This window comes from Nomascus leucogenys, chromosome 1a (genome assembly GCF_006542625.1).
Source record: "Nomascus leucogenys isolate Asia chromosome 1a, Asia_NLE_v1, whole genome shotgun sequence".
Taxonomy (NCBI): domain Eukaryota; kingdom Metazoa; phylum Chordata; class Mammalia; order Primates; family Hylobatidae; genus Nomascus; species Nomascus leucogenys.
Genome location: NC_044381.1, coordinates 88,123,794 through 88,137,482, shown reverse-complemented (window position 1 = coordinate 88,137,482; position 13,689 = coordinate 88,123,794). Strand labels below are relative to the sequence as shown.

General features: G+C 37.4%; 1 protein-coding gene and 1 pseudogene across 4 annotated transcripts in view; one reads left to right on the top strand and one right to left on the bottom strand.

Moving 5' to 3' along the window:
• Positions 1-13,689, bottom strand: part of PCNX1 (pecanex 1) — a 207,043-nt gene that overhangs the window by 10,778 nt on the left and 182,576 nt on the right. For all 3 annotated transcript variants that reach the window (XM_030812783.1, XM_030812792.1, XM_030812798.1), the window contains 2 exons: positions 2,402-2,632; positions 958-1,232 (listed from right to left, as the gene is read on the bottom strand). In XM_030812783.1, the coding sequence (XP_030668643.1) occupies positions 958-1,232; positions 2,402-2,632 (506 nt within the window). The remainder of the gene's footprint in view (positions 1-957; positions 1,233-2,401; positions 2,633-13,689) is intronic.
• On the top strand, positions 5,886-6,337 carry LOC100607682 (annotated as a pseudogene). The gene has a single exon (XR_001115173.2). The product of XR_001115173.2 is annotated as a 60S ribosomal protein L35a pseudogene (transcript).

The following is a 13,689-nucleotide window of genomic DNA, read 5'->3' as shown; positions in this document are numbered from 1 at the left end:
GAATTCTTACCAGTGCCAATGTCTGTTCAGTGACTCTGAAGTATGTAACCCCTGAAAACCTAATTTATTTATACTGTTAATATAGTGTACTTGAAGAGAGGTGCTGAAATCATTTTTCCTATTTTTAAAAAATGGAGAGTAACTAAGCAAACAAGGACAATTGGGCACTCTATATGCCATTTTTCTTAGGGGGAAAGAATCTCTTTACAGTAATTCCAGCATATTAGATCTTTTTTGGAAAGAAAACTTCTTTGAGCACTCCCCTGACTTATATTGTGCCTTCTGTTTGGGCAGAGATTGAACATTTGAGAGTTTGCTGCTTTAATTGCCAGATTTGGTTTTCTTAAGCTATATTTAAGAATCTGAACAACCCTTATGTTCTGCAATATTTCATCATCCAAACTATGATGTTCCTACACAAGACATAATTTACTAGACAAAAGACAGAGAAAAAAAATCGTGAATATTTGAAAACACTGTAGATTTCAGATCTGAGAATGTACTGTTAAAAAGGCAGTAGTATCTCTGCATTGCCATCAAGTCTCAATGTGTACAGAGTGCTCCCCCTAGTGTTGGAACAGAATGGTAAACTAGAAAAAGTAATCAACTTTCATGTTATGTTTTTCTCTTAACTTCCCGTTTGTACACAACAAATATCCAAATATTCTAATAGTGGCAATATACAATAGAAAGTTAAAAAAAATTAAAGGGAATTTTCCAAGAGTCTACCAAGTAATAGAGCAATGGTTCTTAACCACAGTTATACATCAGATTTATCTAATAAGATTTTGAAGATAAGAATGCTCAGATTCTACTTCTTGAAGTTCAGAAATAATGGGTTCATATTGTACCATGGCACCTGTAATTTTTTCTACAAGCTTCCCAGGTAATGCACACTGCCTAGATTAAGAGTGTCAGGAATACACCAGCACTGAATAATGCAACCCCTTGGCTCACCTGTGCCAGGTTGACACTATGAAGTTCCTGATATTTCCCAAGCTTATAGGACCCCCAAGAATGTCTTTAAGCTGTTCGTGGCTGTCAGAGTAAGAAGTTGTCAGGGGTGAGACAAAGATTGGGTAGCCAATAGGTTGATCACAAGATGAGTTTATCATGTTTCTCAGGGCTTGCTTTGCATTTTGGATGCTACCTCTCTCTGGGTTACGGTTACGTAGAAAAACAAGCTCCTGCTGTTGCCCTGCCCAAAGACCTCGGACACATTCCTTATTCACCTGAAAACCAGAACACAAGGGAATTAGGTTAAGGGGCCAAGAATAAAATTCACAGAAACAGAAGAGCAGAAATGGGAGGAATACAAAAGATATTATGATAACCAGTTGTGAAAAGCAGGGAACAAATATAAGTAGGTCACATTTAAATAGGAGGTAACCAATTTCCCTTTGTCATTAGCAGGTTGCTAAATAATATCTACAGAGCTCTTTCTTCATGCTCTGTATTTAAAGTATCAAGTAAAATGAAGTCAATTTAGTTTTTTAACTTGGCAAAGCACAGATAAATAAGACAATAGACATCTTTTACAGAAATGAGAGATAAATATGGTTGAATGTTTATGACATTTGTGGGTTGATTAATGTGAATTTAAGAAATAACTATAAACTATCAGAATAAAATTTCAGAAATTAAGCCTCTTAAAGCCCTGAGATGTTTAAAAAAACAAACAAGCAAAAGTTAGAATGAACTATATAACTTCTGATCTCTATTAAGTACATGGTATGCTATCATTTTGCAACCTAGAAATCGTATTATATTAGCAATATGGTGCTGACTTTTTAAAAAGAGATGCTGCCCAAATTGCATATATAAAAGATATAAGACCTGCCATTTAATGGATAAAAGACTGTCAAGACTGAAATAACCAAACATTTTAAGGCTTTATGGCACATGAGAAACTTTCAGAGGACAGAATAAAGTACTAAAAAAAAAAAAAAAGTAAAATTAAGTGCTCATAAACAAGAAAGACTAATGTAATATGGTCATCACATTTTTTTTTCTGTGAAAATTTCAATCACTTTTTAAAAGTTTACATCAAGGCTGGGCGTGGTGGCTCACACCTGTAATTGTACAGCTTTGGGAGGCTGAGTCGGGTGGATCACTTGAGGCCAGGAGTGTGAGACCAGCCTGGGCAACATGGCAAAACCCCGTCTCTACAAAAAACACAAAAATTAGCCGGACGTGGTGGTGCATGTCTGTAGTCCCAGCTTCTCGATAGGCTGAGGTGGAGCAAAGGGAGGTCGAGAGCCTGCAGTAAGCCCATGATCATGCCACTGTATTCCAGCCTGGGCCCAAAGTGAGACTCTGTCTCAAAAAAAAAAAAAAAAAGTTTAGATCAAGTTATTCAACTTCTATGTTTTGGACACAAATAAACACCTCAAACACTTACTTTAATGACCCTGAAGCTCAGGTAGCGTCTGTTGAGCATGATGATTTTATATTCATTGGTGCCATCATCCATGACATGCCGCAGAGCAAGCAAGGAGGGAGAGTTGGCAAGTACTGCACTCCGCCATGCAGGGTCCCCTTCATGGGCTATTACGAGGTTTTTCTCATGAGATACTATGGCTTCATAGAGCACAGTAGGGTCATCATATTCATCTGGAGATGTAAAATGATCCTAAATATAAAAATAATATATAAATTTTTAAGGAAAATAAGAGAACTGATAACTTCTACAGTTACAAAGTGAATGTTCTTAAAAACTGGTTTATTATGAATACTTCAACACGTTAATATTATTAGAGATAAATTATAGATTCTCAATCATAACCGGGTTAGGAATTAGCTCATTACTGCTATACTATTTTTGTAAATTCCTCAATCCAACCCTCTCCTCTAAGTTCTAGATGAATAAATATCATTTCTGGTTTTTATGTGTTTTGTTTTTCTCTTTCAAGTTGGTTTTTCATATCTTTATTCATGTTTTTTTTCTGTTGAAGGATTATGTCACTATGAGGTAAGGAAGGCTAAAACTATATAAAAGGTCTCTATGTTGTGTTTCTTTTTAACTAGATACTTTTCACATAAAGTCGTATCTCTAAAATGGGTTCTAATATAACACTTTATCCTGCCTCTCACCTAGTTAAGATACAGCTCAAAGCTAGAAGCTCTGAGCACAGATTTGGGGTCCTAGTCCTAGAGAAGTTGGTAAAGTTTTCTCTGAAAAGTATCTTGGTCTTAATAACTACTTATTCATTTGATAGTTATTCAGTATCTACCATGTACAAGACTGTCTGACAGGCAGCATGGATGAAACAAAGAAGATATGAAATGTATCTCCCTATTATAAACTTACACATTAACAGGGACAGGACATATACTGAAATAACTGTAACACAAATGTGCAGTTTTGAAATGGTATATTAAAGAAATGTAAATATGACAGGCTGCTTTCATATTTATAGTTGGGAGGTTGACAAATTTCTATCCCGGTAAAGTAATCCATTTGCACTCAAGTCAACTGACCAGAATTTGTGCTATGTGAAAGGAGAAGAGGGAGAGTAAGAAGGAATATCCTTAAGGATAGAGCCTGTTAGCTGGGGGGTTGAGATATGTGAGATAATACTGTACACATAAATAATGCTTCATATGTTTTACATTATTTCGCTGGAATCTTACAACAATCTTGTCAAGTAGGTTGAGTTGATAATACCTGCATTTTCCATGTTTAAAAACTGAAGCTTAAAGAGGCTTAATTGCTTCCTAAGTTTAGGAAGTTAGTACATGCCAGGCAGAAGATTTTGGACCTCGAAGACTGGTATTCTGGAATAACTCAGTCAGACAAAATAAAGAAAAAAGAATAAAAGAAAAGAACAGAGTCTCTGAGGAATATGGGATTATGTAAAGCAACTAAACTTACCAATTAATGACATTCCTGAGAGGAGGTGGAAAAGTAAACAACCTGAAAAACATATTTGAGGGAATAACTCAAGAGCATTTCCCTAATCTTGCTAGGTGGACATCCAGATACAAGAAATCTGAGAACAGCTGTGAGATACTATACAAAATGAACATCACCAGGCATACAGTCACCAGGGTGTCCAAGGTCAACACTAAAAAATTCTTAAAGGCAGCTAGAGAAAAAGGTCAGATCACATAAGGGAACCCCATTATAAAGTAAACTTCTCAGAAGAAACTTTATAAGCCAGAAGGGATTGGGGCCTGTTTTCAGCATTCTTAAAGAAATTCCAACCAAGAATTTCATATCCTGCCAAACTAAGCTTCATAAGTGAAAGAGAAATAAAATCTTTTCCAGACAAGCAAGTGCTAAGGAAATTTGTTACCACTTGACCAGCCTTAGGAGAGATTCTTAAGGGAGTTCTAAACATGGAAACAAAAAAATAATACCTGCTACCACAAAAACACACTTAACATAGCCCACAGAACCTATAAAGCAACCATACAGTAGAACTACGAAGCAACCATTCATGATACATGATAGGACCAACAACTTCATGATAGGACCAAAACCTCACATATCAATATTAACCTTAAATGTAAATGGTCTAAACACCCCACTTAAAAGACACAGAGTTGCAAGGTAGATTAAAAAAAAAAAGACTCATTTGTCTGGTCTCTTCAAGAGACCCATCTCACATGCAATGACACTCAGGTGCAAAGTAAAGGGCTGGAGAAAGATTTATCATGCAAACAAACAAAAAAGAACAGGGGTCACTATTGCTATATCAGATAAAATAGACTTTAACAACAGTAAAAATGGAAACAAAAGGTCATTACCTAATGATAGAGGGTTCAATTTAACAAGAAGACATAACTATCCTACATACATATGCACCCAATATTGGAGCACCCAGATTCATAAAACAAGGTTTTACTGGCCTACAAAAAGACTTAGCCACATAGTAATAGTAGGGGACTTCAATACCCCACTGACAGTGTTAGATCATTGAGGCAAAAAACTAACAAAGAAACTCTGGACTTAAGTTTGACACTTGGCCAATTGGATCTAATAGACATCTACAGAATATTCCACCTATCAACCATAGACTATACATTATTTTTATCTGCACACAGAACATACCCTAGGATTGACCACATGCCTGGCCACAAAGCAGGTTTCAATAAATTAAAAAATCAAAATAGGCCGGGTGTGGTGGTTCACGCCTGTAATCCCAGGACTTTGGGAGGCCAAGGCAGGTGGATCACGAGGTCAGGAGATCAAGACCATCCTGGCTAACACGGTGAAACCCTATCTCTACTAAAAATACAAAAAATTAGCCAGACGTGGTGGTGGCCCCAGCTAATCGGGAGGCTGAGGCAGGAGAATGGCGTGAATCCAGGAGGCCAAGCTTGCAGTGAGCCAAGATCACGCCACTGCACTCCAGCCTGGGCAACAGAGTGAGACTCTGTCTCAAAAAAAAAAAAAAAAAAAAAAATCAAAATAATAGTAACCATACTCTTGGACCACAGTGGAATAAAAATGGAAATCAATACCAAGAAGATCTCTCAAAATCACACAATTACATGGGAATTAAACAACTTTATTGTGAATGACTTTTGCGTAAAGAAATGAAGTTAAAGCAGAAATAAAAAAATTATTTGAAATAAATGAAAACAGAGATACAACATGCCAAAATCTCCAGGATGCAGCATCTATGACAAACCCACAGCCATCATACTGAATGGGGAAAAGATGGAAGCATCCCCCTTGAGAACCAGAACAAAACAAGATGTCCACTCTCACCACTCCTATTCAACACAGTACCAGAAATCCTAGCCACAGCAATCAGGCAGGGGGCAAAAAAAAGGCATCCAAATCGGAAAGGAAGTCAAAGTATCTCTCTTTGCTGCTGCTATGATTCTATACCTAGAGAACCCAGAAGACTGCCAAACTCTCTTCCCATCATCTTGGCTCCTGTGGAGGCCTGCTGGGGACAGGACTTCTAAAAGGAACTATGTCTGGAAGGCTGTGGTCCAAGGCCATTTTTGCTGGCTATAAGCGGGGTCTCCGGAACCAAAGGGAGCACACAGCTCTTCTTAAGATTGAAGGTGTTTACGCCCGAGATGAAACAGAATTCTATTTGGGCAAGAGATGCGCTTATGTATACAAAGCAAAGAACACAGTGACTCCTGGCGGCAAACCGAACAAAACCAGAGTCATCTGAGGAAAGGTAACTTGGGCCCATGGAAACAGTGGCATGGTTCGTGCCAAATTCCGAAGCAATCTTCCTGCAAAGGCCATTGGACACAGAATCCGAGTGATGCTGTACCCCTCAAGGATTTAAACTAACGAAAAATCAATAAATAAACGTGGATTTGTGCTCTTGTATTTTTGTTAAGTGGATTAAAAAACTTAATACCTTAAAAAAAAAAAAAAGACTGCCAAAAAGCTCCTGGAACTGATAAATGACTTCAAGTTTCAGCATAAAAATCAGCATACTAAAATCAGTAGCATTTCTATTAACCAATAATATTCAAGCCGAAAACCAAATCAATAATGCAATCCCATCTACAATGCACTCTCTCTCTCTCGCTCTCACACACACACATACACACTAATACATCTAACCAAGGAGGTGAAAGATCTCTACAAAGAGAACTACAAAACACTGCTGAAGGAAATCAGACATGACACAAATGGAAAAACATTCCATGCTTATGGACTGGATGAATCAATACTGTTAAAACAGCCATATTGCCCAAGGCAATCTACAGCTTCAATGCCATTCCTATCAAGCTACCACTGTAATTTTTCACAGAATTAGAAAAAACTCCTAAAATTATATAGAAGCAAAAAAAGAGCTTGAACAGCCAAAACAATTATAAGTAAAAAGAACAAAGCCAGAGGTATCACATTACTTGACTTCAAATTATAAGGCTACAGTGACCAAAATAGCACGGTACTGGTAAAAGACAGACACACAGACCAATGGAACAGAATGAAGAACCCAGAAATAAAGCTGTACACCTATAGCCATCTGAGCTTCAACAAAGTTGTCAAAAAATACACAATGGAGAAAGGACTCCCTATTCAATAAATGGTGCTAGGGTAGCTGGCTAGCCATATGCAGAAGAATGAAACCAGACTCCTATCTTTCACCATATACAAATATTAACTCAAGAAGGAATGGATTAAAGATTTAAATGTAAGACCTTAAAATATAAGAATCCTAGAAGAAAATCTAGGAAACACCATGTTGGACATCAGCCTTGGGAAATAATTCATGACTAAGTCCTAAAAGCAATTGCAACAAAACCGAAAACTGACAAGTGAGACCTAATTAAACTGAAGAGCTTCTGCACAGGAAAAGAAGTTGTCAACAGAGTAAACCAACAACCTACAGGATGGGAGAAACTATTCACAAACTATGCATCCAACAAAGGTCTAGTACCCAGAATCTATAACTTAATTCACTAAGCAAAAAACAACCCCACTAAAAAGTGGGCAAAAGATAAGAACAGATACTCCTCAAAATAAGACATACAAGCAGCAAACAAGTATGAAAAAATGCTCAACATGAATCATCAAAGAAATCCAAGTCAAAACCACTACCTCACACCAGTCAGAATGCCTATTATTAAAAAGTCAAAAAACAAGAGATGCTGGCAAAGCTGAAGAGAAAAGGGAATGCTTACCCACTGTTGAAATGCATGTTAGTTCAGTCACTGTGGAAAGCAGTTGGAGATTTCTCAAAGAAACAGAACTACCATTTGACCTAGCAATCCCATTACTAGGTATAAATCCAAAAGAAAATAAATTGTTCTACCAAAAATACACATACACTCTTACGTTCATTGCAACACTATCCACAATAGCAAAGATGCAAAATCAACCTAGGTGCCCATCAACGGTAAATTGGATAAAGGAAATGAGGTACATATATACCATGGAATACTATGCAGCCATAAAAAAGAATTAAGTCACTTCCTTTTGCAGCAATACGGATGTGGATAAGAGGCCATTATCCTAAGCAAATTAGGATAATTCTTAGAAGGTTCCTCTCTTCTAGGAATTGCCTTTAGCTAATGGAGCTGCCTGGGTAGGAGATGATGGTGCGGGGTGGGGAAGAGGGGGGAGGTACATCCTTCTCTGTATGGGGTGAGAAGTAAGGAAGTACATAGCATAACTTTTGGAGATATTGCTAACTCCACAGCTTCTTCTAGAATCCAGCTAAGGCTAGAATTCAGCTAAAACACACTTTACTGAGCTGCTTCCCTTTTTCCATGCCCCTTCTAACATTTCTTTACAATATAATTCTTGAGTGCACCCAATTAATCTCTTGCACAAGAATCTTGGACTCTAACCTGTTTGTAGACCACTTGATCTAAGATAGCATTCATAATATACTGATAAGCAGTTCTTAACTTCTGTATATCATACACCAACTCTCCTAATTTTTCTTTTAAATACTCAGTTCACATTTTCCTATACAAGCAGACAGCCAGATGTCATATGATGTGCTACCTTCTAGCAAATAGTTCTATTAGGAAAGGGATGCCATCTTTGTAGAGTAGTATTTTTACAATTCCTTGAATGAAAACTGAAAGTCCAGACACAGGCAATAATAATTTATTTTTCTACCTTTTAATTTTTGAGACAGGATCTCACTTTGTCACCCAGGCTGGAGTGCAGTGGTGTGATCATAGCTCACTGCAACCTTGACCTCCTTTGCTCAAGCAATCCTCTCGCTTTAGCCTCCTAAGTACAGACACACGTACCCCATGCCCAGCTCATTTTTTTTTCTTTTGAGACGGAGTCTAGCTCTGTCTCCAGGCTGGAGTGCAGTGGGGCAATTTCAGCTCACTGCAACCTCTGCCTCCCAGGTTCAAGCGATTCTCCTGCCTCAGCCTCCCAAGTAGCTGGGATTACAGGCACACACTGCCACGCCCAGCTAATTATTGTATTTTTAGTAGAGATCAGATTTCACCTTGTTGGCCAGGATGGTATCGCTCTCCCGACCTCGTGATCTGCCCGTCTCAGCCTCCCAAAATGTTGGGATTATAGGCATGAGCCACCACACCTGGCCCAGCTAATTTTTCAAAACTTTTTTGTAGAGACAGGGTCTTGCTATGTTGCCCAGGGTGATCTCAAAGACCTGAGCTCAAGCGATCCTCCTGCCTCGGCCTCTCAAAGTGCTGGGATTACAGGCATAAGCTACTACGCCTGGCCAATAATCATATTCTCAAGAAAATGAACAAAAAGCTGGAAATTATCAGGCATGCCCAAAGTGGAAAATGTTTCATCTTGTTTAAATATCTCTTTTCACTGGCATTAAAATGGTTGAATAAATATGTAAAGTTCTACATACATTTAAAACTGTGAGGTGCCTCTGTATGTGGTGATTTGGAAAGATGTCCATGTCATATTAAATGAAAAAAAAAAATAGCATGTTACAATCAATTCGTATAGCAAAATTACATTTTTAAAAAGGAGCATATCACACACATAGATGAAAACGTATGTGCTTAGAAGAAATCATAAAAGATATATCAAATTACTGGCAGTGATTGCTTTTTGGGGATACTGTACAATAATATGGAGTGATGGAAATATGTTTATTATTGAGCAGTTTACTTTTTAAGAATATTCAAGAGATGTTATCAGTTTTACTGGCAAAAGTTTTCAAAAGAATTTTAGAAATATACTTGAGATGTTATAAGCAGATGCACAGGATGCACTATTTTTTTAGAGCAATGAAACTCATTCATTAAACAAACATTTAAAGTCCACTGCACCAAGCAAGGAGAACATAAAAATTAATATGAAATTATTCCTTCCTCAAGGATATCACAGACTGTAAAATTTTCAGCATATATCATATGTAAACTCATTTGGATTTTGATTGGTTTTAGTTCTAATAACTATGTAATCCTCAGAGTACTAATAAAGGAAAATAAATAAGGAGGAAAGATATTTTACAAACGCAATTAAATAGAGGACAAGAAAGAGAACAGATGAAAAAAGCAATTTGCTTCATCTGAGTTTTGGTTAATCTTCTTCTACAAAATTGGGATTAAAATAACTTTCTGGGTTGTGGTGATCTAATGCATATGAAAGTACTGTGTACATGTAGGACAATATGCAATAATAAATACTGCACAGATCATAACAGTTTCTTATTGGGATTTTTTTAGAGACAAGGTCTTGGTCTGTCGCTCAGGCTGGAGTGCAGTGACGCAATCATAGCTCACTGTAACCTCAAACTCTTGGACTCAAGTGATCTCCCATCTCAGCTTCCCAAGCAACTGGGACTAAAGGCACGCGATACCTTGCCTGGCTAATATTTCTGTTTCTTTTTCGCAGAGACGCAGTCCCACTATGTTGACCAGGCTGGTCTCAAACTCCTGGACTCTAGAGATCCTCCCATCTTGGCCTCCCAACGGTGCTGGGATTACAGGCGTGAGGCACCACATCCAACATAACAGTTTTAATTACCAAAAAGTAAGCACATGTAATACATAAAGTTGGAGGGGGTGGGGAAAGAACTATAAAGAAAAAAGTTCAAAAACACCAATGAAGTACTAAAAGTACATCATCAAAGACTATGTCTGGAAGGAAAAGGTTAATAGAAATTTTATATTTTCAGCTCTCTGGAAACAGAATCTTCTTAAAAGTCAAGTTGGAAATATGATTTACAACAAAATGCACCCATTTTAAGTGTACAGTTAGACGCATCCTGACAAATGTGCCTACCCAGGTAACCACTGCTGCAATCTAGATATACAGCATTTCCATCACCTCAAAAAGTTCCTTCCTGCCTCTGGCATTCACTCTCTAAACTTCAAGTAACCACTCATCTACTGTTTGTTATTAGTTTCTTTTTATTGCTGAGTAATATTCTGTTGTGTAGATATACCATAATTTGTATGCCTGTCTGCTAATGGACATTTGAGTAGTTTCCAGTTGGAGGTTGTTATGAATAAAAACACTATAAACATTTGTGTTTAAGTCTTTGTGTAGACATATACAGTTGACCCTGGAACAATGCAGGGGTTGGGGTGCCTATCCCTATGCACTCTAAAATCCATGTATAACCTTTGACTCCCCCAAAAATGTTAACTACAAATACCTTACTGTTGACTGGAAGCCTTACCAATAACATAGTCAATTAACACATATTTTGTATTTTATACATATTATATACTGTATTCTTATAATAATGTAAGCTAAAGAAAATGTTATTAAGAAAATGATAAGGAAGAGAAAATATATTTACTGTTCATTAAGTAGAAGTGGATCATCATAAAGGTCTTCATCTTTGTCATCTCACATTTGGAACAGGCTGAGAAGGAGGAAGAGGAGGGGTTGGTCTTGCAGTCTCAGAGGTGGCAGAGGTAGAGGAGGTGGAAGGAGAGGGAAGAGAAGCAGGCACACTTGGTGTAACTTTACCAAAAAACATTGTACTTTTCTGACATTTTTCCTTTTTCGTTTCTTTAAAAATGTTTCCATATAGTACCAATTCTTCTTCTATCTTATGCTTTAGTTTTAGTGCCCATATCACAGAAGGGTCCATACTGTAAAAGAAGTCAAAATCAGTCTTGAATAATCCAAACCACTCTGCCAGACTGTGTAAAGTCAACTTGTTTTCTGGCACTGCTTCCTTGTCTTCCTCATCATCTGGCGCTGGTTTGGAAGCACTCATCTCCATCAAGTTATCTTCTGTTAATACTTCTAGTGTGGTGCTTAATACCTCTTGAATTTGTCCAAGAGCCACACCTTGTAATCCTTCATCCCCCCCTCCCTTTTTTTTTTTTTTTTTGCCATATCCACAATCTCATTATTTCCTTGGTTGGCTCTGTCATAAATCCTGTGAAGTCATGTACAACATCTGGACACAGTATTCTCCAGCAGAAATTTATTATTTTGTATTTGATGGCTTTCATGGCTTTTTCTATACAACAATGGCTTTTTCAATGGTGTAATCTTTCTAGACTTTCATGATGTTCTATCAGGGTTCTCTTCCATAGCACTGACAATCCTTTCCATTGAGTACCATGTGTAATGAGCCTTAAAGGTCTTCATTGTACCCTGATCTGGAGGCTGAATTAGAGACGTTGTCTGGAGGCAAACAGACCACCTCCACACCTTCAGTGTTGAACTCATGAGGTACTGGTTGGCCACAGGCATTGTCCAATATCAAAAGAACTTTAAAAGAAGGTCCTTTACTGGCAAGGTACTTCCTGACTTCAGGGACAAAGCATTGGTGGAACCAAACCAGGAAGAGTTCTCTTTGTCTAGGCCTTCTTGTTGTACAATCAAAATAGCAGTTGGTGTTTATCTTTTCCCCTCAAGGCTTAGGGGTCAGAGGCTTTATAGGTAAAGACAGTCCTGATCATAAACCCCTCTCTGCATTTGCACAAAACAGTAAACTTAGCTTACCCATTCTGCCTTAAATTTTGGTGCTTGGTGCTCTTCCTTACTAAAAAATGTCCTTTATGGCTTCCCCATCCCAACCCTCGCTGCAGAATAGGGCACTTTCACCTGCATTAAAGATCTGTTCAGGCAGATATCCTTTTTCCTCAATGATTTTCTTAATGGCATCTGGGAACTCGTCTGCTGCCTTTTGGTTGGCAGAAGCTGCTTCTCCTGTTATCTTGACATTTTTAAAGCCAAAGCTCTTTCTAAAATTATCAAGCCATCCTTTGCTGGCATTAAATTCTCCAGCTTTAGGTCCTTCACCTTCCTTATGCTTTAAGCTGCCATATAATGACTTCGCTTTTTCTTGAATCACATTAGTGTTTATAGGTATGTCTTTCTTATAGCAACCCTGCATCCAACATAAAAGCTATTATTTTCAACATGAGATGAAAAGGTATTTTGTAAAATGTGCAAGGTTTTCCACCTGCTGGTGTAGTAACACTGGAAGCTTCACGAATTTTCTTTTTTTCCACACTGGTCCTTAAGATGGATTCACTTATCTTGGAATGGTGGGCAACCACAGTTGCAGACCTCAATCTATGGTACATATCAAGCAACTCGACCTTTCCTTTTAATGTCATGACTTTTCTCTGTTTTGTGGGGGCCCTTTCAGCATCACTAGTAGCACTTTGTATGGGTCCCATGGTGTTATTTAAGGTTTATGGTACTGCACTAAACACAATAAGAAATACACAAGAACTGCGAGATCACTTTTTATTGAAATACACAATTTACCTGAAAGGAGAACTACTCACACAGAGATGATTAGTGCCACACGGCGTTTTAAGCATACTCCCAACATTTGAGCTCATTGCAATAGCAACAGAAGGTGATTACGAAATTACTGTAGTCTATAATATTAATATGTACCACAGTTGACTTTATGTAGTTACGATTTAATACTGCATCTTTGTTTACATTTCTTTCAAATGCAGATGGTGCCATGTATAGTCTGTGTTTTTGTACGTTTTGATAAATTTTAACTTTTTATAATAGATTTCTGTGTGTTTTATGGTAGCAAACAATAAAATAAACTAGTATCTATGTATATTTTATGCATTCATGACATACCTAAGTTTGTCTTATTTTATTGATATTTCTAGGCTTTGTAGTTCATCTTTTTCAAATTGTTGCAAATTTCCAAAAAAGTTTCCAATACATTTACTGAAAAAAATCTGTGTATAAATGTAGCTATGCAGTTCAAACCTGTGTTGTTCAAGAATCAATTGTACTTTAATTCTCTTGTGTAAACATCTAGAAGTAGAATTGTTGGGTTGTAAGGTAGATGCATATAT